At 30.9% G+C, this 26,266-nt stretch overlaps 1 protein-coding gene and 2 long non-coding RNA genes across 5 annotated transcripts in view; 1 reads left to right on the top strand and 2 right to left on the bottom strand.

The window, feature by feature from the left end:
- Positions 1-846: 846 nt before the first annotated feature.
- Positions 847-10,511, bottom strand: LOC126889485 (uncharacterized). Its single transcript, XR_007700041.1, has 3 exons — positions 10,132-10,511; positions 3,691-3,785; positions 847-3,130 (listed from the first exon to the last, which is right to left on the bottom strand). It is a non-coding gene; the product is annotated as an uncharacterized LOC126889485 (long non-coding RNA).
- A 6,673-nt stretch (positions 10,512-17,184) lies between these two features.
- Positions 17,185-22,228, bottom strand: LOC126889486 (uncharacterized). Its single transcript, XR_007700042.1, has 2 exons — positions 21,716-22,228; positions 17,185-17,518 (listed from the first exon to the last, which is right to left on the bottom strand). It is a non-coding gene; the product is annotated as an uncharacterized LOC126889486 (long non-coding RNA).
- A 2,501-nt stretch (positions 22,229-24,729) lies between these two features.
- The window catches only part of LOC126889481 (zinc finger protein 808-like), a 235,214-nt gene continuing 233,677 nt past the window's right edge, over positions 24,730-26,266 (top strand). For 2 of the 3 annotated variants that reach the window (XR_007700040.1, XM_050657809.1), the window contains exon 1: positions 24,730-25,274. Coding sequence is in view for 2 of the 3 variants with exons in the window: in XM_050657809.1 (XP_050513766.1) it covers positions 25,178-25,274 (97 nt within the window). In the remaining variant the exon portion in view is untranslated. The remainder of the gene's footprint in view (positions 25,275-26,266) is intronic. The other variant, XM_050657810.1, reaches the window with a different exon arrangement.

A 26,266-nucleotide genomic window follows, 5' to 3' on the forward strand; every position in this document is an offset into this window, starting at 1 on the left:
GAATTTTTATAAGCAGAAATGGTTGGGGGATTTTTTGGGGGAAGAATTAATGATTGGGGGATTTTTGGGGGAAGAATTATGGATAATTTTAACGCTCATGGTAAATTAAATTTGTGAAAGTACATAGAAAGAACTGTATATTCTACTCTCATATAATCGAAGATGATAGAACATATGAATTATTTCAGCGCCCTCTGTTGATAAGTAGTATAATTTTGGTTTACTGTTCTCTACATTTGAGTACTACCGTGTATTAGTCGTACTACTACCGTTGATTGAAATATTGATATACTCCAATACCTCAATCAACGCTACTACTGCTCCTAATTCATTAGCTTTGTTTGCGGAGACAGTCCATGACTGATTCGCATGCGCAGTTCCGTTTTTAAGGGCTTGAAAACGGAACTGCGCATGCGCATGAGTCAGAAACTAGTCATAGACTGTCTCCGCGAACAAAGCTATTAAAATGCGTCAAAAATTTAAATTTGGGGGATTTTAGCTTCAATTTGGAGGAATTTTAGTTTAAAAGTGGGGGATTTAGAAAATCGCATCTGGCAACTCTGTATGAAGATCTATTTACAAAAACAAAATAACTGTATTTTTAAGTTTTCTTTAATGTTTTAGCGTAAAAACCTAATTTCTATGAAATAATTTGGAAATTGTAATATTATTTACACATTATTTTATTTATGTCATAAATAATATTAAAATTTTAAATTTTTTCATAGAAATTATATTTTTACACAAAAAAATTACAGAAAAAATATTAAAAATACAGTTATGTTGGTTTTGTAAATAGATCTTCGTAAAACATGGGAATAAACACTGGGAAAAAAACTACACACATTTTATTTTTATTAATCTTCACGGCGACCTCTTTATTCATCTTATATTTTACAAAATGCAGATATTACTAGTTTGATTAGTAGCCTAAAAATATCTAAAGAAAAATATTTTTTTTCAGAACTTTCAGAAAAATAGAAAATAATATAAACACTGGGAAAAAAACTACATATATTATATTTTTATTAATCCTCACGGGGACCCCCCACTTACCGCATGCATGTATGGAGTGCTGATAAAACAAAATAAGAAAATCTATGCAGTAAAATTGTTTTGAAATAATGATGTAAAACACAGATCAACACAAAATGCATGCATGTCCCCGCTCTTTATTCTTTAATTATCCTATCTTTTACAAAATGCAAATATATATTACAAATTTGTCTAGTAGCCTAAAAAAACCTTATAAGTTATTCTACATTTCCCTCAGAACTTTTTAGAAAAATAGGATACATATATACAGAGTGTAACAAAAATACAGGTCATAAACTAAATCACCTATTCTTTGACCAAAAATAGTTTGAATGAACCTAACTTACCTTATTACAAATATACACATAAAAAAAGTTACAGCCCTTTGAAGTTACAAAATGAAAATCGATTTTTTCGAATATATTGAAAACTATTAGATTTTTTATTGAAAATGGACATGTGGCATTTTTATGGCAGGAATATCTTAAAGAAAAATTATAGTGAAATTTGTGTACCCCATAAAAATTTTATGGGGGTTTTGTTCCCTTAAACCCCCCAAACTCTTGTGTACGTTCCAATTAAATTATTATGGTGATACCATTAGTTAAATTCAATATTTTTAAAACTTTTCGGCTCTTAGTGTTTTTTCGACAAGGCAGTTTTATCGAGTTGCAGCTTTTTTTCTAATGTTTAGGTGTAATATGTTTAGGTGTTTAGGTCTAAATTAGGTGTAATACTATACTCATTATCATGCTGACTGGAAATTGAGCATTTATTCTTGACTGGGTTATTAATGGAGGAACTATTTCTTTGTTACTAAAAATGTGTACATTTGAAACAGAGATTTCATCAGAAGAATGTGCAGGTATAGGCAAAAGTTGATCATGGACATTGGATATGTGAATTATTTTGGAGGGCACTGCATTATTTAATAGTTTTGTTTTTAAACTGCTTGTAAATTGTGTTTCCTCAAAATGATCTTCACATAAATAACACCTAGTTTCAGTAAATTCAATACCAATAATTTCAAACCAGTCATGACGTCTTTTTAAATCTTTATCTGGAAATCTAAAAAACTTTTTATTTGTATACTCTGGGTCTGTGACAGGATGAAAATACTTGTTATTACAATAGGAAGCTAAACATCCGTGAACATATTTACTGGGTTTGGATTTAGAATTTGACATTGCAAAATGATAAACTAATATTACCTACATACAATATAACCACTATAAATTGTAACTAAACAGAACCTTTATTGATATTTAATCTACCTACTTACAAAACACTGACTTTTGTTACAATACTAGTTTTTTATTTGTATTTACACTATAAAATGATAAACTAATTTTACAGTTGAGTCCATTGGCAGAAAGTGGTTATGACAATCTGTGTGAATGAGGTGAACTTTGTATGTAAATTAATGCCAAAATAAAATTAGTTGTGAAAAACAAACAATAAACAAACCAGAAATGTTGCAAATTGTACTTAAATCTGAAAACGTCCCCAAGCGTCTTTTTTGCACCTCTATTTTTTCGATGTACTGAATCTAGAAAGTTCATAAAAATAACATGTATGTTTACTTAATAACAGGCAGTAGCTGGTTTGTCTTTAGTGTCATGTGTGGAACACAATGGTGCTAAGTAACAAGTATGTGTTTTATCTCTCCAGGTATTAATGAGAACCATGGACTCAACTGTACCTACATACAATATAACTACCATACCTTTATTAACGTTTAACACATTGGTTAGCGATCACTTAAACTAATAACCTGTAATTTTGTACCATTTTATCCTTATTTTGAAACCAATATGAGAAACTAAAAACTCTCGCTTTAGAGCATTTTAAATCATTTAATAACAATGGAAGCCAGCGTCTCACACGGTATTACAGTCAATATTTTGTGTGAAATGCTGGCATCTCACACGGTAGCCAAGGTGTTAACCTACCTACTTACATGTACTTACACTATACTTGTTATTCTATTAGTCTACTTGTCTACAAACATGGGAGGCCTATGTCCAGCAGTGGATCTAGAGGGGCTGATGATGATGATGATTAGTCTATATCACTTCTCTGTAATTCCAAGTTCCTGAAAATAAAACAGAAGGCAATTTTAATACAATGCATATAGAGCGTGAATATCGAGGTTAGGGAGTTGAACTAACTCAAAATGTAAAGTGATTTTCTTATTAAATTTGTAAAAGTATTTCTAAGAATACACAAATAGCATTTTGCAACTAAGAAAAAAATAATATTAATTACTGAAAAATATTGAATTAACATTACTTTTAGTAGAATGCAGTAATTAATCACATCATAGTTTTTGAGAAATTAACTCATAAAAGAAAGCAATTTTGATTTGTTGTAAACACCACATGAATGTAATTTAAAAATTTGGTTGTATGTTAATTTTTTACAATAATTATTAAAATTTATTGACCACCATTTTAAGGGTACATTTTTGGACATAGTTATTAATTTAAAAAGTCCACCAAACCCACTGCAGGAAACAGATATTTTAGTTATCGAGGTCCATAAAACACAAAATATTTGTCATATACCTACCTACCAACAAAGTTCTTTTTTATCTTATGTCTCTGTGGATTAAAGTAAAAATATTTATTATAAATAAAATAATTATTTACCCACCTAATGACATTAATGTTATCTTCAATGTTGCTGTACTTCGTAATTATCCTTTTCAAAAGTTGATGTCTTTGTCGAGTCTGTCTATACTCCTAATCCTAGAACGAAAAAACAAATAATTTTTTTTTTTTTTTTTTTTTTTTTTTTTTTATTTACAAAATTGCATCAACCACTAAGGGTCATTAGCATGGTACAATAATTACAAAAATGGCTAAAATGTTACATTAAATTTTGTGAACGAGTCTTGCATTTCTTAAAAAGTTTATAGTTCTGTCGTTATTTAACCCGTTTAGGCACTCTTTGGATGTAGTCGGTAATCCAACTTGATGTCGCTCTAGGGTGTATAAAGGGCAGTCCACTAGCACATGGTTCACTGTGGTTACACTATCACAACTGTAGCAAATGGGAACTTGTTCGCCACTTAGAAGGTAATCGTGTGTCAACTTCGTGTGGCCTATACGCAACCTAGAGATGCATACTTGGTCTCGTCGCTTTTGTGGGAGATTGTATACAGCTACCTCTTCTTTAATGTTCTTCATAGATGTCTCTGAATTGCTCCAGTGAAGTTGCCAATTCTCACTTATTTTGTTTTTAAAATGTTGTGTCAGGTCGCTATGAACGCATTTAGTGACTAATGTTGATTGTGGATTTTCTGTTGCCTCCCTTGCTAACTGATCAGCTTTTTCATTTCCAGTTATACCACAGTGTGACGGAACCCAAAGAAATTTTACAAATCGATCGTTTTCTTGACATCTCATTAGTTCTGACTTTATAAGCAATAAGATGGGATGTTTTGCGTATAACTGTTTCATAGAGCTGAGGGCACTTAAAGAGTCGGTTATTATCAAAGAATTTTTTATGTTTTTATTGTTTACAAATGTTATTGCTTGCAAAATAGCAAGAAGTTCTGCTGAAAATACGGTTGATCTAAGGGACAGTGAGAAGGAGAAGTCTTGGTGTAAAGTTGTAAAAGAAGCCCCTACCCCATTGTCAGATTTAGACGCATCTGTAAAAATGTGGAAGTTCTTAGCAGAGTTTAATTTCTCTGCTGCTTTCTTTTTAATTATACTATGTGGTGTGTCATATTTGTCGTGGATAGTAAGACTTGTATCACAAATAGGCAGCTGTATTCTCCAAGGAGGTTGATGTTTAAGGTTAGTTACATTGTATGTCTCAGGAAAATGTATGTTTAAGCTATTTTGTAATCTCTGTATCCGGATATAAAACGGCGGACTTAATCTTTGTGAGGTGTTAAATGTCGATGTGAATCTGTCGGCAAACGTGTTTTTAAATGTCGGTATATGTGGATTAGCCGACAATTTAGCTGCATATACAAGGCTGAGGAAGTTTCTTCTTAGTTGGAGGGAAGGTTCACCTGATTCACAGTATAAACTTTCAATCGGGCTAGTTTGATGAGCTCCCAGCGCTATTCTTATCGCTGTATTATGTACAGGATCTAGTAATTTAAGTATTGGTGCTTTGGCTGAATTGTAAGCAACTGCGCCATAATCTAGTTTAGAACGAATAAGCGTTCTGTAGACAGTTATGAGTGTTTGGAAATCGGCTCCCCATTGTTTGTGAGATATGCTTTTTAATAAACTTAGGCCATTTTGAGTTGTTTGTCGAAGATGAAAGATATGATCTTTCCAGGTTAACCTATGATCTAATTTCATTCCTAAAAAGGTAGTTGATTCAACATAAGCAATAGGTAACGAGTTTAAGGTGAGATTAGGTGGTAATATGATGTTTTTTGGGTTCTTGCTAAAGAAAATTGCTTTTGTTTTGTTTGGACAAAACTGTAGACCACATCTCTCTGACCAATTTTCTAGTTGATTGATAGAGGCTTGTATATATCTGGTAAGTGTTAAAACATTTTTCCCTCTAGAAAATATGACAAGATCATCAGCATATAAGCGTGCTTTTACTAATGAACTAAAGGATTTAGAGATATCATTAATCGCAATAAGGAACAGTATTACGCTTAGTGTAGAGCCTTGTGGGATACCGTTAGTTTGCGTTGTTGGCTCTGAAAAAACATTATCTACACGAACTCTAAACTGACGAAATTTTAGAAAATTTTTTATAAATTTGAGGATGTTACCTTTGATTGACCATCTGGATAAGTTTTTTAATATGTCAGATCTCCAAATTGTATCATACGCATGAGTTATGTCAAAGAAAACTGCTAAACACTCTTGATTGCATCCAAATGCTTCATGAATCTCGGATTCTATATCAACTAGATTATCTAAAGTAGACCTTGATTTCCTAAAACCACTTTGAATAGGGGTAAGAAGTTGTTTATCTTCTAGATACCACAGTAGTCTGTTGCTTACCATTTTCTCCAGAATTTTACATATAGAACATATCAGCGAGATCGGTCGATAGGACTCAGGGTCTGATTTACTTTTCCCATGCTTAATGACTGGAATAATAATTGACTGGTACCAACTATCTGGAAATACATTTTTTGTCCAGATCAAATTGTAAATTTTTAGTAAGTATTGTTTACCTTCTTCTGGTAATGATTTTAAAAATGTAACTGGAATGTTATCAGGTCCAGGACTGGTATCTTTTATACAGTTTAATGAATATAGTAACTCATCCATTGAGAGTATGGCATTAAGAGGAGAATCTGTATGATCCTCTAAATCTATGTAACTGTTCTCTAAATTTTGTTTGTGTATTATGGACTTAGTAGAGATACTGTCATTACTGGAGTGTCTTAGATATGTATCAGCTAGTAGAGCAGTTATTTGTTCTTTCGTCGAGCAAGTAAGATTGTTATATTCTAAATAATGGATTGTATTGAAGGATTTTTTACCATTCATTTTATTAATCATTTTCCAAACTTCGGAAATAGGAGTAGATGAATTTAAGGACGAGACATATGTTTTCCACGCTTCTCGCCTACTTTTCTTCAATATATATCTACAGTAGGCTCTCTTTTGCTTATATTCGAGTTGGTTTTGAAGTGTAGGAAATTTTTTAAATTTGTAAAAAGAACTTTTTGACTCTCTGATTGCTACTTTACATTCTTGATTCCACCAAGGAACTGGAGGGTGTTTTTTTGGAAATTTTATAAAACCTACGGATAATTCTGCAGCTGTTGTTATAAGCTGAATAAAACTGGAAACTATATGATTAATACTTGCATGGTCATCGCTGGGAGGAGTTAGCTCAGATACGGATCGAGATATTAAAGAAGAATATAAAGACCAGTCGGCATGCTTTAGATTCCATTTATTAGACGGGATAGAAGAGGGAGTTACATTATTATTTGTTATTAATATTGGGAAGTGATCACTTCCATGTAGATAAGGTGTTACTTGCCAAGACAGTCCAGGTTGTAAAACAGGGTCACATAGAGTTAAATCAATCGCTGAACCGCCACCTGTAGAGACATTAAATCTTGTAATACTACCGTCATTAAGTAAGTTGACATTAAGGTTAGTTATAATTTGTTCAATTTTACGCCCTAGACTATCTGATTTACTTGAGCCCCATAGGACATGATGTGCATTGAAGTCGCCTAAAATAATTCGTGGTTGAGGAATTTGATTAAAAAGGTCTGATAATTCGCGAGCTGAAGGATCAGTACCGGGAGGAATGTATATATTGCAGATGTTTATTTTTTGAGGTCCTTTCAGAGATATTGCTATAGCCTCTAATTGTGTATTTAAATCTATGATTTCAGTATTATATTGGTTATGTACATAAATAGCTGTCCCTCCACTAGCCTGGTTTGCATTAAGTCTATTTTTAATATATGGTGTATAGTTTTTTAGTTTATAAAATTTCTGCTGTTTAAAGTGTGTCTCTTGTAGACAAATGATGGACGGTGTGAATTTTGACATTAGTAATTTGAATTCTTCTAGACGGGTGTAAAACCCGTTCAGATTCCATTGAATTATGGAGTTGAATGTTTTTAATTAGTGGGTGTGTCGCTAAAATCTGTAGAAGAATAGTCATCCTGTAGTTTGCTAAGCTTCTTCCTCAGTCTTGTACATCGAGATTTCAAGTATCTATGTGATAGCACTGGATAAAGCTTTTTTAAGAGATCTATTAACCCTTCGATATCTTCCGTGTATATTTTAGCAATACTAAGTGGATCTGGAGATCCGTGAGCGTTTTCAAATAAATCTATTAACTCTTCTTGACTTAAACAGCTACTGTTCGACTTATCTTGGAAAAAATTCACTGTACAGGTCATAAGGTCTTCAGCTACGTTATGATGGGTTTGGAGATCTGTTTTTGTTCTTTTGTGTTTTGTAATGGGTTCTTTAAAAGGACTTCCACCCTCTGTTTCAGGAGAAGTTAGATCAGAAGCATTTCTTTTAGGTGTTTGCCCTTCTGTTTGAGTTGCTGCTATAGTTTCATTTGTTTTAACCGGTTCCGTCACCATTGTTTGGGAGTTATCGAAAGATGTAGAGTTTTTCGGTGCGGGTGAAGTGATTGTTTCAGTAGAGTTTTGTGGTGCGAGTGAAGTGATTGTTTCAGTAGAGTTTTGTTGTGCGGTTGAAGTGGTTGTTTCAGTAGGTTGTGAATTACTGATATGTTTAGTAAGTACGGGAGAATTTGCTGTTGGTTGAGTTTTATTTTGTAGTGAACTAATAGATTGATCACATTGTGATTGGGAAATGTTTATTGTATTGTCATCGGTGGATTGATTATTAGAATTTGGGCATCGAGATGCTAAATGATTAGTTTGTTTACAAATAAAGCACGTTTGTTTTTCTAGTGACAAATATATTCGGTGGTTCGATTGATCGTGGTTAATTAATATTGAATCGGGAAGATTTTCAAGATTTTTAGGGGCTATATAAGTAAAACGTCGAAAACTAATGATATGCCTAAAACTAGGATTTGATGTTCCGATCCGTAGAAAATCTACTGGTGTTATTTGATAGATTCCTATCTTCTTGAGTTCATTTTCTATGACGTTATGTGGTATGGAAGGAGGTACATTAGAAATTATTAGTTTTTCATTTGGAGTAATTAGCTTTCTAGCTTGAATGCGCTGTTGATTTACTATTATTATCCCATTGTCTGTTTTCAAAAATGTTTCAACAATATTTTCTGAAGTGAAGTAGATGCATATACGATCATTAACAATTCGGGATATTGCAAGTATATTTTTGGGGTCAACTGAGTCGGCTACAGCATTCAGGTAATCCTCTATTTTTGAATTTGGAACTGAATTTAATACAACCGCTTGTTTTTTGGAAGGGAATAATATACTGGTAGGTTCATTTAAAACTGTTGAATATAACTTTGGTGAAGTAGTATTATTTTTGGGAATTTCTTGTTGAGGAAAAACATTTGATGATGAAGCTTCGTTCATATTGATCTACGGAACCTGAGTACGGTCCTTACACCAACACGCAATCATTGGTAATAAGTCGATTTAATTAAATAAATTAAATAACTTACAGTAAATGTCCAAGTATCGGTAATTTTTGTCGATAATTTACACTTTTCACTTTTAGTACTCAACGTTTATAAACAAACCGCAAAAACTAGTTGTGATTAAACTAATTAGGTGTTGCTTCGTTGAACGCTCGAAGACGAATAAATAAATTTTCTTTTAATGAAAACTAAAAATCAATAAAGAGATATGGTATGCATAGAGACCTATAATTTAAACTTGAATGGTATGAATTAAGAAGTCAATAAATAAAACTGATGATAACATACTATACACTCTATGTTTTGCATATGATCAGATTCTTACGGCCTAGGGTTATAACGATATTGAATATTATATGACACACAAAATCTTAGAAGAGTACCTGCACTGGGGTTTGGAAATGAATACCAACAAAACGGAATATATGTGTGTTGGAGGTATACAGCAGGATCTATCGTTGGAAAATGAAATAACTATTAATCACTGTCAGGAATATAAATACTTGGGTCTTAAAATTACACAAGATGGAACATTGGACAAGAACAGCCAAGAAAAGTGCACGCAAGGAAGGAAAGCTATGGCATTATTAAACACAATCCTATGGGACCAAAAGTATCTCCAAAGAAAATAAACATAACATCTATAACAGCATTGTAACATATAGCAGCGAATTTTGACCACTAAAAGAAAAATCCGAAAAGATGCTCAGGGAAACTGAAATGGACTTCTGGAGAAGAGCTGCTCGTATATCAAGAATACATAATCAGAAATACAAGAATATTGGAGATAATGGATAGGATATACAATACAATTCATACAATAATTAACAATATAAAAACAAAGCAACTAAGATGTTTTAAGCCACTACAACGTACGGAAGACGACAGATTACCTACGAAAAGCTGGATAGAAGAAATTCATAGGGAAATGGGAAACTATACATATAGAGAAAGAGCCTTGAAGGAAGATATTTATGTGTTATGATACAGAAAAAGGCGATTATATAATATATAAAAAATTGTATTTTCACCTACCGATATTCAATTTCAGCAATTCCGGCACTATCCAGTAATGAAAATATGTTCAGTTCAGTAGTATTCAGTACAAACCATGTACAAACCGCCAAATTATCTATTTATGCCGGGCCGGGAAATTGCAAATTCTCACAACAAAATGGCGTCCTAAAAACACTGTCAATGTCAATTGTCCTAAAAAGTCAATGTCAATTGTCAAAAATGTAAATTTTCTTCACGGTACAATCAAAATACTTTATTGTACCATGGGTAAATTTTAGTTTCAGAAACAGCAGCGCCCCTATGTGCTACTTACCTGCGCAGAAAGATTGTGCCAGTTATTCCCTATCCTTTGACGTCTCTCTTTTTTTTATTTCTCTATGGTCCACTGCACATTATTTAAATTTTGGCACGAAATTCAATATGACATTGCCTGCACATGCGCAAATAAAGGAACGAATTGGACAAATTAACGTCTCCTGCCTAATTATCATTTAACCTAACCTCTTTTTTATAGTTTCGACTTGCTTCATCTGTTTCTATCACATATCTAAAAGATAAATAATTTAATTGAAATCTACACTAACATTTGTTTAAAAGCACATTTAGATATTATGAATACTATGTTAAAGAAAGAATAATTTATAATAATGTTAAAATATACTACTAGTTAAAGAAAGAATAATCTTTTTTTAGCCGTAATAGGTCCACTCGTCCACTGCACATTATTTAAATTTTGGCACGAAATTCAATATGACATTGCTTGCACATGCGCAAATAAAGGAACGAATTAGGCATTCCAAATCACGTGATATAATATGGCTGCTGGATGGCGAAACTGTCATCCATAGGCGTATCCAATGTTTAAACCACTTCATATTTAATTTGCTATCACAATTTCACAAATTTCGCTACACAATTAACAAAAAAACAAAACCAAACAGGATATTCTTTACAAATTTGTCAATATTCAATGTAAACATTAGATACGCCATGACCACCCCCCTTAACTATGTCTATGGGCATGTCAGTTTAGTCATCCACCGACCACCACTGACAGTTCATTGTCTCCTTCCTGATTCTGTACAGGGTTGCCAATTTAGTAGATTTTCTACTAAATCTAGTAGAATTTCTTGTGATTTAGTGGGAAAATTTCAAATCTAGTAGATTTTAGAATCTGGTAGAAAATTTAGTAGATTTTAGTAGGATTTGGTTGGAAGTAAAGGAATCTTTTATTTTGACAAATGACAATGACTAATGACATTAGATATTTTTATTTTTGTAAATTTGTAAAAAATAACTTCTAAAATGTGCTAAAATTCTATTTGTTACCTGTAACATAATAGATAAAAAGTAAAATAATATCATGGAAAAGAGTAAAACGTTGAATTTGAAGTGTATTCAGAAATACTCTTTAGTTGTTAAATACTTTTGCATATTATGGGTATTCGCTGGGAGCGTTAACTTTGACACATGGTCACGTGGTACACTGTGGCTGTTTGTGGGACGATCTTATGTGTATTCCTTATGGGTGAATTCCAAAAACAAGAGATTATTTGAAATATTACTATTAATTTTGTACAATTGTATCAGTACATCATAAGAAATTTTATATAAATACTATATATAGTAGAAATTGTCTGATATAATACATAAATATAATTTCGATATACAAACTTACGAAGAGATTTTTAGGTTAACAGCCGTAATGTGAGGTTACGACTGTCAAGGACTTCGTAAATGTAAACAAAAGTTGCAAAGCCAGAATTTGCTCAATCTCAAAGCCTTTTTAATTCCTATAAAGTTGAAATGTTGCTTCCTCTGCAGCTTTTTCTGCTTAAGTATAGTGTTTTTAACATAATACCACCATAATTCGGTCTTAAATTTCTATGAAATATAGTTTTTTAGTGATATTCACCAAGCAAAGTTTACAAACTGGTGAACTATTCTATTTTGTATAATAAAAATGGTAATGTGCTTTGTCCCGGATTGTACAAAATATTGTGAAAGAGGGATATGTAGATTCTTTGTTGTTCCAAAAGATCTGGTTGCAAAGAAGAATTTCATTACTAAGGTAAGAAAATATAGTGAAGAGGAAGAATTGAATTTATCATTTTATATGATTCACACACGGAAAGAATCTGTCTATTCTTTGTTGGTTTGCTCTTGCCACTTTGTGAATTCTGACCAACAATTTTTGTGCACAACAAAGCCAAAGGTTTTTTGACAGACAATCAACTTTTACATCCAAATTAAATGAGTAAAGTAAGTCATTTTACTTGAATATCTGTGTTGAAATATCTGTTACAATGCTGTAGAGGGCAAATCTACTTTCTAGAATTTATTTTCAAGGACCCATTCTGCATATAGAGGTCCTCTCATTTCGCTGAGTTGATTTTCATTTTAGTATGATAATATATTTGTTGGTCCATTTATATTTTCTTTGTCCGCCTAGTTCATAAATTCTCAATTTTATGATGTAGATAGTGATGCCCGATTGAAATTCCAAAATTTATTTCCATTATCTCAAATATACTAAATTTACAATTAAGATGCAGTAAAAATAAACAAACCAAGACACGTTAAATGCTGCTAATAAGAGCACTCCTGAATCATAATTTACAATGTATATACACTGTAAATCCCAAATCATTATTTCCAAAGTTTATACATTGTAAATTATAATTCACAAGTGCTCCTTGTAGCATTTAACGTGTCTTGGTTTGTTTATTTTTACTGCATCTTGATTGTAAATTTAGTATAGTATTTATTGAGAAAATACTATTTTAGCTTGCCATTTTCATTATAAATTATTTCCAGTAAAACAGTCATTCTCTTTAGATATTTTATTCCAAAACATATTTATTAAGTGCTTAATTTTTTGTAATTTTGTCTTAATAGAAATACCTACTTCTTTATCTGTTAATATTGACCTTCAGGTAATTTCTTTTGCTCATATAAATACGATGTTATGTGCTGGTCTCACTCAGGTTCATTTGTATAGGCTCTGCCAAGTGAAACCTAAACAAACCTAGTTGGTAAGTAGGTTTTCTGATTTTATTGCTTAATTCTCTGTTCACATTTTTGTTAATTGACTAACTCATTTGCATAATACAGTAGAACCCCGAGTATCTGTGTATGGATTATCCGGGCTGCGGATTATCCGTGCTATGATTTTTTATTACAAAAATTGTATTTTTGAGTTTTTATCAAAATATTGTCACTGTAAATCACTCAACAGAACCTCTATACGCCGAGAAAATGACTCATAATGAAAGATTTATTTTTTCTGTTATCTTTTTATGGTAGTTACATATATACTCGTACATACATATGTATCTATTCTACATAAGTAATGCATGTTCGGATTATCCGTGCTTTTCAATTATCCGTGCCGAGGTCTGGTCCCGAGGAACACGGATAATCGGGGTTCTACTGTATATTTGTTTGATTATTTCATTCATAGGAGATTCTGACCAATAGAAAACTACAGAAATTTGAATTAAATTGATAATTTTTGATAATTGCCCGTTGTTAAGTATATTACGTCAGAGATGCCCTTCGTTGCTACGGACATTAATGACAATTAATGGTTTAAAAATTATAGATAGATAGATAAAAGTTATAACTTTCAATCGTCAAATATTCATAAAAACTTTGTGTTTAATTGTACTAATTTGTACTTACATAAATAAATTACAATAAAATTTTGGTTTTGAACAGTTTTATTCATGAAATAATCGCAACAAATTGCACTCGAACTCTAAAATTAATATAGAATTTTTGCCCTTGTGACACAATTTCACTCGCCTTTGGCTTGTGAAATTAAAACTGTCAAAGTGTCACTCGGGAAAAATTCAATAATTTTAGAGCTTTTGTGCAATTACTACTGATAATTTCATTTATCCAATTAGGTAAAGAAAATATTTGTGGGGTATTTATTTTCTGTTAATGCTAATTTATTGATATATCAGCAGTTATGTTAAATAATAATTTCTCAAGTTTCATTTATTGGTTTAAAAATTTTTTAATTTTATAGAAATATTTGGAATTCAATTAATTTAACAGAAAAGTTTATTTTCTGATTAAGGGGTGTTTCAATTAAAATATTTGTTATAACTTTTAGTTCAAAAGTAACCTGTAAATTTTTCTGTACTGCCTACAGGGTATATTAAGGTTTTGTTGGCTTGGGTGGTAGGGGCCCTTCATAAATTTATGCTGTGTGTTCTCTACATCTGAATTTCTCTTTTAGGCACCCAGGAGAAGGGCATGGCCCTATTTCAAATATGAGTATTATAGAAAATTAACAGTTCCCCAGGCAACCATCCAATGAGAATCGTAGAAAAAGTAACAGTTCCCTACGCAACTATCCAATGAAAATCTTAAGGCCATAATGAATTGTATCACCCGAATGTCATTCTCTAGGGGTGAGCAAGTCTCTCAGGCTGGGTTAATTCACCATTGCCTACTTGCAAGAGCAATTGTCAACATTTCTACAGTTCCACAGGTGACCATATTGTCTCTTTTTGGACATACCATCTGACACCCTCTGAAGAAGATCTTGGGGTGTAAATAACCCAGGACAGCACCGGAAGAAGCCGTCAGACCACAAGCTAAATTTCTTATTAAAATCTATAGCTTGCCTATAAACAGAGACAAACTATTTTTATATAAAATAACTTTATTAGTTCTAAAATGTAGATCTTGAATTGTGACCATAATAAAATGAGAAAATAAAGTGTTTATACCGAATTTCATTCCTTTTTACTTTACTGATGCAGAGGAGCAGAATACAAGAACCCATAAAGGTCTCTCAGGCTCGCTGTGTTATGTTGAATTTGTTTCTTGGTCCAATGTTGGCACTTGGAAATGAATTCAATATCTCATCATCAATATGATCACGACAATGTATTGAAATTTTGTAGAAATCAAATTCAAAATGTGAAAAATGAAACATTAGTCAGTACTTTCCAGGAGGCCTTTACCAGGACCCATTACCTCTTGTTGCAAATCCACCTACTTCTCCAGTGAGAAGTGAAGAAAAAAGTAAACCCGGCACTGCCAATGAAGCTACTCAGTTTCTACTCCTTTGGTTGCAACTATGGAAGCTGAAAATGACTTTTTGTAGAATGTCAAAGTACTTCAAGAAGCAGTAAATATTGCAAAGTAGTTGTCTTCTTGTTTTTCATTTAGATGTATTGAAAGTAGTGATGAAAAAAATTGTGCTTTATATAGTTTGTCCGCTCTAACTTTTCCCATGCGGCACAACTTTTCTGTTTTGACTTAATTTTCAAACAAATTAAGTTGAAACCTAAAGTGAAACGAACGTCGATGTGTATATACATTTTGTATATTATTTATACTATATACTACACACATCAGCATACGGTTCACTTTAGGTTTTGACTTAATTTGTTTGAAAATAAGTCGTGACGCATGGGAAAAGTTAGAGTGGACGAACTATACTGGTTTATTTATTTATTTATCAACGGGCAATCACCCAATTAAAATACATTGTAAACATTAATCACAGGAGATTTATAACCTAACCTAAAGTAAATTTAAAAATTTTAATCATACAAACTAGGAACATTAAGTAAATAACAAACATTAACAAAAAATGTACAAAACACAAGGTTTATCATACAAATATGTATTTATGTGTTTATAATGAGTTTAGACTGATGTCAATTAATTGTTATCAAGATTGAGCTGTGGTCAATGTACCTAAAATTGATCCGTTTCTATTTACATTGATGAAATTGAAACTAAATCTTGTGAATGAAGATTTAGGCATTATATTTAAAATTTCAATGAGGATTTCATCCTACTGAACCTGGTTTAAACATGCTACATGAAATATTATTTCAAAATATTATGAAAGGATATTCACAGCAGGAATAAAAATAACTTATTGCATGCCAACATGATTCAAAAATTTTATAAATTGTAGAATAATTTTAGACTGCACAAAAATCTATTGTAACTAACCAAAAAATTGGAAAAACAGATAGAGTAACATATAGCTCATATAATCATATAAATACTTTAAAATGTCTAATTGGAGTGGCTCCCAATGGAGTAGTTACTTATGCAAGTAAGGTTCACTATTTGACAAGATAGTAAAAAATTTAGTATGTATATTACAGCAGATGGTGTCAGGTGATTTAATAATTGCTGATAAATGATTTTTGGTTTCCCATTTGGTTCCTTCAGGTGTAAGTTCAAAAAATAGACCACCTCTTTTAACAACTGCTCAATTTACACCAAACCAATAATTGCTAAAGGAAGAATACATGTCAGAAAAATCATAGCATATGATTTGACTTTAAAAAACACATGCAATGATTACAGCAACATTCTCATGTTAGTGGTCCCACAGTAAATCACTAGAAAAAACTCCATTATACCATCCCGAAAGTATGGGTCATTCTATGAATATACAACTCTCTTGGATTATCTCGATTACGAATATTTTACTGTACAAAATATGAAGAACGAAAGTAAATTGAAAATTACATTGTTGTTTATGGGAATAATTACTAGAGCCATTTACTTTCGTACTTATGTCGCACAGTAAAATATTCGTTGTTGAGATAATCCAAGAGAGTCATATATTCGTTGAATGGCCCATATTTGATCTTACATTTAGTTTACTCTCAAAATTAACACCAAAGTCTGATTTTATATGTATGTTATTTTAAAATATAAATTAGGTATCCTTGATATGTTATTGACTTACTAATCATGGTACATATTTTCTTTCTATTGATTTACTCTTTTAATATGGGTAACCACATCCACTTAGGAATTTGCAACCCAATTGGGTTCAGTAACATAATTAGAGTCACTTCTTTGATTTTTCTTTTTATCATTCATTATGGAAGTAAATATTGTAGAATCAAAATGAGTGAATGAATTAATTCAATGAGCTATATAGTTAATTAGTTTCAAGTAACAGTTTAAAATCAAAAGTATTTTATGCATGTAATCGGGAAAATAAAAATAATAAATTTCTATTTTTGCTATCTTCAATAATATGTATATGTTTAGATACATAAAATAAACAAAAAATGTAATTGTAAAGTGCTTTATTTCCACATAAAAATGGTATATACTTATTTATTCAAATAAAATGTTTTTAATCATTTTATATTGTGTTCGCAGCATTCTTCAATACCGACATCATATATGATCGATTCTGAAGGCATCCAGATCACTAGGTGGCACACCTTCCTTTTTATTAATTATAAGTTGCCTTGAATTTGGTTGTAATAATTGTGCTTTGTGTTCAGTACTCATTTTTTTTCTTTCATTAAAATATATGATATAGTCCCTATAAAACATATCATTAACCAATGATTTGGACTCTTCTTTGTTCTTTTCCAAATTTTATGGCCTTTATATTCTGAAAAAATAAAAAGAAATATACTTTTATTTTACCTACTTTTAAATCACTTTATTGTCTTTTATTTATTTATTTCACTCTGAAGCAACAGTTTGAAGCCTCATCGAAAGATCAGTTGTTCAAACTTTGCTCAGATTTCATTTCTTTATTGTGGAATGTTGAAGATGATGTGTCAACACATATTGCAAAGTTAAAACGAATTTTCAATTAGCTAAATAATGGGCTTGAAATGAAGCAACTAAGTAAAGTACCAGATGTAATGATTATATATCCAAAATTCTACATTATTTTACCTGGTCAGTATGAAAGCTAGCTTATAATTAACAATGCAGTGCATGTAAACAATGATTTAAGTTGTTAAAGATGTTTAAAATGTATCTACTCGTTCCACAATAACGGTATATTATTAAAATATTTTTATCATCTTTTCTTTTCTCGATTATTAGTTTTTATTGTATAGTATATAAATTAATCTAATCACTGAATACATAGATAGTGAAAAAAATTAATTACATTAATGAATAATTTACGTGATTTTACAAATAAATAACTTCTATTCAAAAATTGAACGGAAATATGATCTAGTTCTCATTCATTGCTGATGACGACATTGCTGTCAACTTATGTTTACATCTACTGCATTGCTTATGTGATTTTACTATATGCTTATACAGGGTGTTTCATTGGGAAAGTAACATACGTTAACTGTAGAAAGGGGACACTTAGGCGGTCTCAAAAATACCATACTTAATGGGTCTTACTCCATTAATAACAAAGATACTGGGTGTTTTATCTATTTTGCCATTTTCTTAATTGGTTCATAACTTTTTAACCACACTGTATATTTATTTGATATTTGGCAGGCAAATATAATTTAAGGTGTACAATAAATTAATTTATTTACAAATGTAAAAAATCCAGGCCCGGATTAAAAAATATTAGAAAAATGTTACGACCCAAAATCGACTTAAATTAGATTAAATTAGTAGATTAATTTTTTTTTAAATAAATTTTTTAGTTGAAAAGAGAATGAAAAACTAAATTCAGTGGTATACTTTGAATTTTTGGCAAAATGATTTTTCTGGTCAAATTTTGAATTTGAATTCTGAAATTATGTGAATTGCGAGAGCTCAAGTACAAAAAAAAATTTAATACAACTTACAACTTGTTAACCGCACTGTATATTTATTTTATATTTAACACGCGAATATTCTTTTAGGTGTTGAATCAATTATTTTATTTACAATTATAAAAAATCCAGGTCCGGATTAAAAAATATTGCAAAAATGTTCCGACCCAAAAAAACACCCTGTATATTAAATTTTTTTAAAATGGATTTTGCATTTGATAAGAGGATGAAAAACTAAATTTAGTGGTATACTTTAAATTTTCGGCAAAATGATTTTTCTGATAAAATTTTGAATTTGAATTCTGAAATTATGTCAATTGGGAAGCTCTAAGTGGAAAAAATTAAAATGCGACTTAATTTTAATTAATACCATTATTTAATCTAAATTGGTAAAATGTTAAAACATTTCAGTGTTTTTTTATTATCTGTGACAAATAGTTTATGGCGAATATTCATCTTTAAATAATGAATAAATAATAAAGAGTCAATAAAGAATACATCACTTTAATCAACAAAGTATCTAAAAATTATAACAAAACAGAGAAAATGTGCAGCATAACTATTTAAAACTAAAGTACTTATTCAAAATTACCACCATCAAAAATTATTGTTATGTGTCAAAATGTTAATATTTTACCAATTTAGATTAAATAATGGTATTAATTAAAATTAAATCATATTTTATTTTTTTTTTACTTTGAGCTTCGCAATTCACATAATTTCAAAATTCAAATTAAAAATTTTACCAGAAAAATTATTTTGCCGAAAATTCAAAGTATACCATTAAATTTAGTTTTTCAGCCTCTTTTCAAATGCAAAATCCATTTTAAAAAAATTTAATATACAGGGTGTTTTTTTTTTGGGTCGGAACATTTATACAATATTTTTTAATCCGGACCTGGATTTTTTATTTGTAAATAAATTAATTGACTGGACACCACAAAGAATATTCGCGTGTTAAATATAAAATGAATATACAGTGCGGTTGACAAGTTCTAAGCTGTATTTCAATTTTCTTCTACTTGGAGCTCTCGAAATTCACATAATTTCAGAATTTAAATTCAAAATTTGACCAGAAAAATCATTTTGCCAAAAATTCAAAGTATACCACTAAATTTAGTTTTTTATCCTCTTTTCAAATGCAAAATCTATTCTAAAAAAATTTAATGTACAGGGTGTTGTTTTTGGGTTGGAATATTTTTCCAATGTTTTTTAATCCGGACTTGGATTTTTACAATTGTAAATAATTTAATTTATTGTACACCCTAAACGATATTTGCGTGCCAAATATAAAATAAATATACAGTGTGGTTAAAAAGTTATGAACCAATTAAGAAAATGGCAAAATAGACAGTACCAGATGTACCAGAACAGTACAGAAGAAACCAAAGAATATATTACAAGAGGACGACAATTAAAAAGACATCTACAATTTAAAAAGAGGAAACAAAATATAGAAAAAATTGAAAGACTAGAAGAACATGAACAAAACATGAAATAAAACTATTCTATAAGGAAGTAAATCTTGAAAAAAAAAAGGTTTCCAACCAAGAACAAAATTATACAAAGACAAAAATGGTGACCTAATAGCAGACAAAAAAGCAGTGCTAAAATGAAGGAGAGAACATTTCAAAGAACTGTTGGATAGACAACTAAGATAACAACTAGAAGAGCTAAGATTAGTCGGAGAGGCTGAAGTAGACCAATATGCACTAAGACCAAAATACAAGATGTAATAAAAAAATGAAAAATATCAAGGTCCCAGGATGCGATACAATAACAGTAGAAATATTAAAATATGGAGGACATAGAATATAGAGTGAAATATCAAAGTTAATACTAGAGATATGGACAACTCTACACAAATAAATAGACTAAAAATTAGAACTCCTCTTGAGTTGCCATTTAGAATGTACATGTTTTAAAAATGAAAAAAGATATGGACCACAGAAATAATGCCGGAACAATGGAAAGTTGCAGTGATATGCCCTATAAATAAGAAGGGAGATAAGTTAGATTGCAATAATCACTAGGGAACATCACTACTAAACGTTTGATACAAAATATTGGAAGAAAGACTAAATAGTATAATGGACCAAACAACAGGGGATTATCAAGAAGGATTCAGAAAAGGCAGGTCAACTATACATCAAATATTTACAGTAAGGCAAATGCTGGAAGAATTCTACAAGAGGAATACTGAACTACATAATCACTTTTAAACAAGCATATGACTCAGTAATTAGAAAGGAATTATATAGCTAAATGCAAGAGGTAAATGTGTCAAAAAAAACTAATCAGATTAGTAAAACTATGCCTAGCCAACACCAAGGCAAAAGTAAGGATCCGAAATCAACTTTCCGATGAATTTAACATTAATGAAGGTCTAACACAAGGGGATGTGCTGTCAACAATACTTTTTAACCTTGCGTTGGAACAAGTAATCAGGAAAACTCCTATAGATAGGAGAGGTACAATATTTACAAAGTTCAATCAAGTCGTTACTTAGGCAGATGATATAGACATAATCAGTTGTTCACATAATCGCATTAAAAGACATAGAAAAAATTTATACATGTTTTAAAGAAGCGGCACAGACTATAGGCTAGAAGTTAATGTCTCAAAGACAAAGTACATGATAACAAAAATACAAAAAGTACTTAGAAAATAATAAACGGGAAGAGACCGAGAAGTAGGCCTAGAAAGAGATGGATTGATGGTATTCACTAGGATTTGAAAGACCTAGAAATATGAGAATGGGAAAAAATGCAAAAGAAAGGAAAACATGGGCAACTGTAGTAGTCAAGCAAGCAATACACATAACGCCGAAAAGACCTCCTTAAAAAAGAATAAAGAAAGTAATATATTATGTTAGATAAATAACGTTTATAGAACTTTTGAAGTGTTATGCGTGTAGCTGGCCTTTGCCTTGCAAAACTTTAGAGCCTAGTAGCCTAGAAACCCTAACGGGCGACCATGGCCCTCCATGGGCTGGTAGTGCTAGTGCTCACCGATGATGATTTAATTTAATAATTATAGATAAAAGTATAAAAGTGAGGTTAACATACTTTTGTCTTCGAATAGCATTAATCCATTTTTTTCTTTGATCCTGCCTATATTTGGATGTAGGAAAGCGAAAGAATTTCATTCCACTGTTTCTCCATGTAAAATGACAGTCAAAAACGACACAAGAACCGTGATGTGGCATTTTAAAAAAATTAACGGAATATTTTGATAAGCCAGAAGCCAGCAGTACACGGCAGGTGACGGTGTTGCCAGAGAAATTTTTATAAATTCACTCATGCACTGGAATATTGACACAAAATGTACTAAACCAACACATTTTGTACAAAAACTTAAAAAAACGTCATTTAATGTTATTTGAAGCAAATTTCTTATATCACAAAATTTTAGATTTTTACTTTAGATACTTTAGTATCACAAGTTTGGTTGTTATTTGTTTCAAATTGGTACAATTGTACGAACTCTGGCAACGCTAATTTGTGGGACGGAGCTTCCAATTTTCGCCACCATGAGAAGGACGATCGACATGCGTATCCCCACCATGTCAACCCTCCCAGCGGATATAAAATGGGGAATTTGTGGACAACGTATTGTTAGGGAATATCCAATTCTCAACTACCTAACGAAAACACCATTGCAGAATCTTCAGACAGCAGTTAAAGTGCTGTTTAATCAATCATAAATGATTGCTTCAATAATTGTTATTGAAAGAAGGTTTGGTATTTTAAAGAGATTTTTCCTATTAATATGGGAAATGAGATGCAATGCAAGATTCCTTTTATTCAAATAGTATCAGCTTTACAAATATTGCAGTTGTTTAGAGAAAACATTGAAATACTGGCAACTGAGCCTGCGGTTAAGCTATGGCAGTACATTTATACATTTTTAACCAGGAGAAAATCTAGTGCAACTTTTGTGCAGTGTGTGTTTGTTTGTTTTAAAATGTTGCCATTTAAGGCAAATACAGTAAAACCTCCGTTAACCAAAACATCGTTAAACCGAAATGGCTGAGAGTTTCAATAATTTTGTCAATAAAAAGTAAATTAAACAAAAAGCAATAAAATTAAGGAAAATGAACATGTTTGAGTGTTTTTTTTTTAAAGAAATCTATTTTCTTTTGCGTTTCCCTTTGACAATGATAATGTTTTGTAGCTATATCTCTCCAATACTATGTAATTTGATAAAATAATAGTACAAAAAACAATGTCATTTTTAACTGAAATTCTTGTTATCCAAAACAGCCTACCCCCCAATTATTTCGGTTAACGGAGGTTTTACTGTAAATGGTTAATGTTGATAACATATTATTTTTCTTGGACTGCAGTTTGTTAATAAATTTATAAATACATACATGATATTGGTGTTTGATTTAAAGTATGTTATATCATATTCCGTTAAAAGAACTTCCACAACTAGCAAAAATGTATGAATAAACAAATTGTTTTAAAGGACAAACAAAATAATAGTAAAGAAATTGGCTTTATGGTGGTTTTTTATAGCACATTTAAATAAACAAATGCTGATGGCATGCAAATGAAAGTGTAATAATTTTGGTTCAAAACTTTTATAGATTCTAATACATAAAGTATTAAAATTTAAAAAATAAATACTTAAACCTTTGTTTTATTGTATTAACCTGTTTACATTGTTAATACCATTTATGTTATATATCTGTTGAATTGAACTCCTACTTTTGAATCCAGAATTTTAACAAATCCTAAACTTTTCCACAATGTCTCGTCTCAAGCATGATATTTGTGCATTCAAATTAATTTACATTGCATCTTAAATACCTTAGATTGCATATCAACCAAAGGATAACATGGAACAAACACCTCCAAAATCCTCCTTGGCTCCTTGGTAGGACATCCAAATTGTCATTAACACATTCACGGACATGACTGCATATGAAGTCACTTACTCCATAAGATGTGTTTACATCTGAAGCGTGTCCGTGAATGTGTTAAATAACAAATTACTACTATACAAAGCCATGCTGAAATCAATTAGAATGTATGGTATCCATCTCTGGGATTGTGCTAAATTAACACACATCACAACCATACAACAATTTCAATCAAAAGTCCTTAGATTAATTACTGGCGCACCCTGGTATGTCAGTAATCTCACACTGATCTGAATATTCCCTTCGTAATAGATGAAATGCAGCGACCAACCATGAAAGTCGAACAAGAAACAAAGACAACGAACTGATCAAACAGATCTACCAATGGACCAATAATCAGAAGATTCAAGCGAACATGGCTACAAGATTTAATACAACAGTGAAATAAACCTATAAGACAAAGCATCATTGGATCATCATCCTTCCTTGTTTAAAATTTCATTCAAACTTGCTTAAAACTTTTAAGAAATTGATTGTAAATAAAAGTTAACAAGGAGAAAAAAATATATACAAATGTTATTTTAATTCCGATATACCTACCTTTAGACATTACAAAAGACAGAAACATACCATTGTAGGTTTAGAATTAGCGGAAATCGAAAATATTTTAAGTTAAAAATGAACTTTGTACATATATACTATTTAATATTTTTTTGCCTAGAACTTATAGTTGTCTTTTACATGTTTAATATGTAGAACTTTCCTTTCAGTTAAATACAACTTATTTTTACCTACTTATTTCTTCTTAGAGGGGATATTTTTTGATATGTGCAATCAGATGAAATTGCCAATGCTTGCAGCATTTTATCAGTTGGGGTTTATTGAGTGTTAGAACGAACTTTAATGTACTATTTTTAAAATAAGTTTACAATTCGAAACGTTAAGCTAACTTAATTTTGAAGTAAAATTTTGGATAGTAAACTGTGTTAAGCACAAGAAAGTGACTTTAAAAAATTAAATGTACAAAATGTATTAGCCATAGATAAATAATATAGTATGGTATTAGCATTGTTTAAAAAAGGATAAATCTTAAACAATGGTATTAGTTAAAATGTAACTTGTTTTCACCACTTTCTCCTAGAGAGGATATATTTTTCTATACAATAAATATTCAACATTTTTTTTTATTTTTAAAAAAATTCAGTTATGTTGTTCATGTAAATATTTATAAAATTTATTTTATTTTAAATAAAAATGGTTTTTGTATATATAACAAAATAGCCTGTCATCTGTCATTTCTTCTTCTTTTTTCGGCTGTCATCTGTCATTTCTTCTTCTTTTTGGGCAGTTACCTGTCATTTTTTTCTTCTTTTTTGGCTGTCATGTGTCATTTGTTAGCAAATAATTTAGTAGAATTTTTGGTAGATTTCATCCTCAATCTAGTAGAATTTAGCAGATTTTATATATAAATCTAGTAGAAAACGAGGTTCGGTCGTTGGCAACCCTGATTCTGTACGTTCTGTACTGTAAGTTATAAAAGTTGAAAAGCAAAATAAAACGTGTTATAAATAGAAGCAGAATCCATTGAAATAAATTTCCATTTATTTGAAGGAACGTGGTAACAAACAACACATAAGAATATAAATTTAATATCAAGAAGATGGAGGGCCAGCCCCGTTATTTGGGTGCTCAACAAGAACATGTACAATATGAATTAACAACAGCAATTACCAGTATCCAGGATTTGGTGGACATAGGTGAGACAAACTACTATAATTCATTTCTATTCTACAATTTTTAGAACTTTGATATTTAAAAATACTAACTACTTTCAAACCACAAAATTGTCAAAACTTTTGTTGTAATTTATTGCTCATTATGCTCATATGGTCATCACCATGACAACGCGAAAGTTAAGGATACAGTGGAACCTCGATTATCCGTCTCTCCATTAACCGTCACCTCTGTTAACCGTCAGGGTGGTCCGTACATAAGTTGTATTGAGTACATAAGAAAAAATTTGAGTCATCAATTCATTTTTTTAGCATTGCGATAAGCCAAATGAAATTCGCTGAAATGTACAATGAAGAAGAAGAAGAAGAAGATAGAATTTATTCGTCTAGAAATTCATACAATGTATACACATTACATAAATTTATCTGACTAGTCAAAGAAGTATTATATGTTATACAAATGTAAACACATTAAAAATTTGGTACATTAAAATTTACATTAAGAAAATTACATTACAAGAAAACACATTAAAAATTTAAAAATTCCTCAATACTGTAAAAGGCATGGCTAACTAGAAACGTTTTTAGATTTCGTTCAAACGATTTAATAGTGTCAAGATGCATCTTATGTGTCACCGACATGTCACTGAACTTATTAAAACATTTAATCCCAATGTATGTAGGAATCCCATGTGCATGCTGTGCAACTCCCAGGCGGGAAAAAGGTTGGTGTATGTTATCTTTTAGGCGTGTATTATATGGATGTAGATCCACGTTCCTAAGGAATGTTTGCTCATGTTTTTTTATATACATTATTAGTTGTAAAATATATAGGCTTGGAAGAGTCAAGATGTTAGCTTTTATAAATAGTGGCTTACATGTGTAGTTGGTGATACAATGCGGTAACAAATGAAGTTATGGCTGAATCAACTGTTTTGTTTTCGTTGCCTAAAGGTGACTTAAAGGCATGGTAAATGTGTGATGAGTACGCAAGAGGCTATCGATTGCTGACAGAT

This window comes from Diabrotica virgifera, chromosome 8, assembly GCF_917563875.1.
Source record: "Diabrotica virgifera virgifera chromosome 8, PGI_DIABVI_V3a".
In the NCBI taxonomy this organism is placed as follows: domain Eukaryota; kingdom Metazoa; phylum Arthropoda; class Insecta; order Coleoptera; family Chrysomelidae; genus Diabrotica; species Diabrotica virgifera.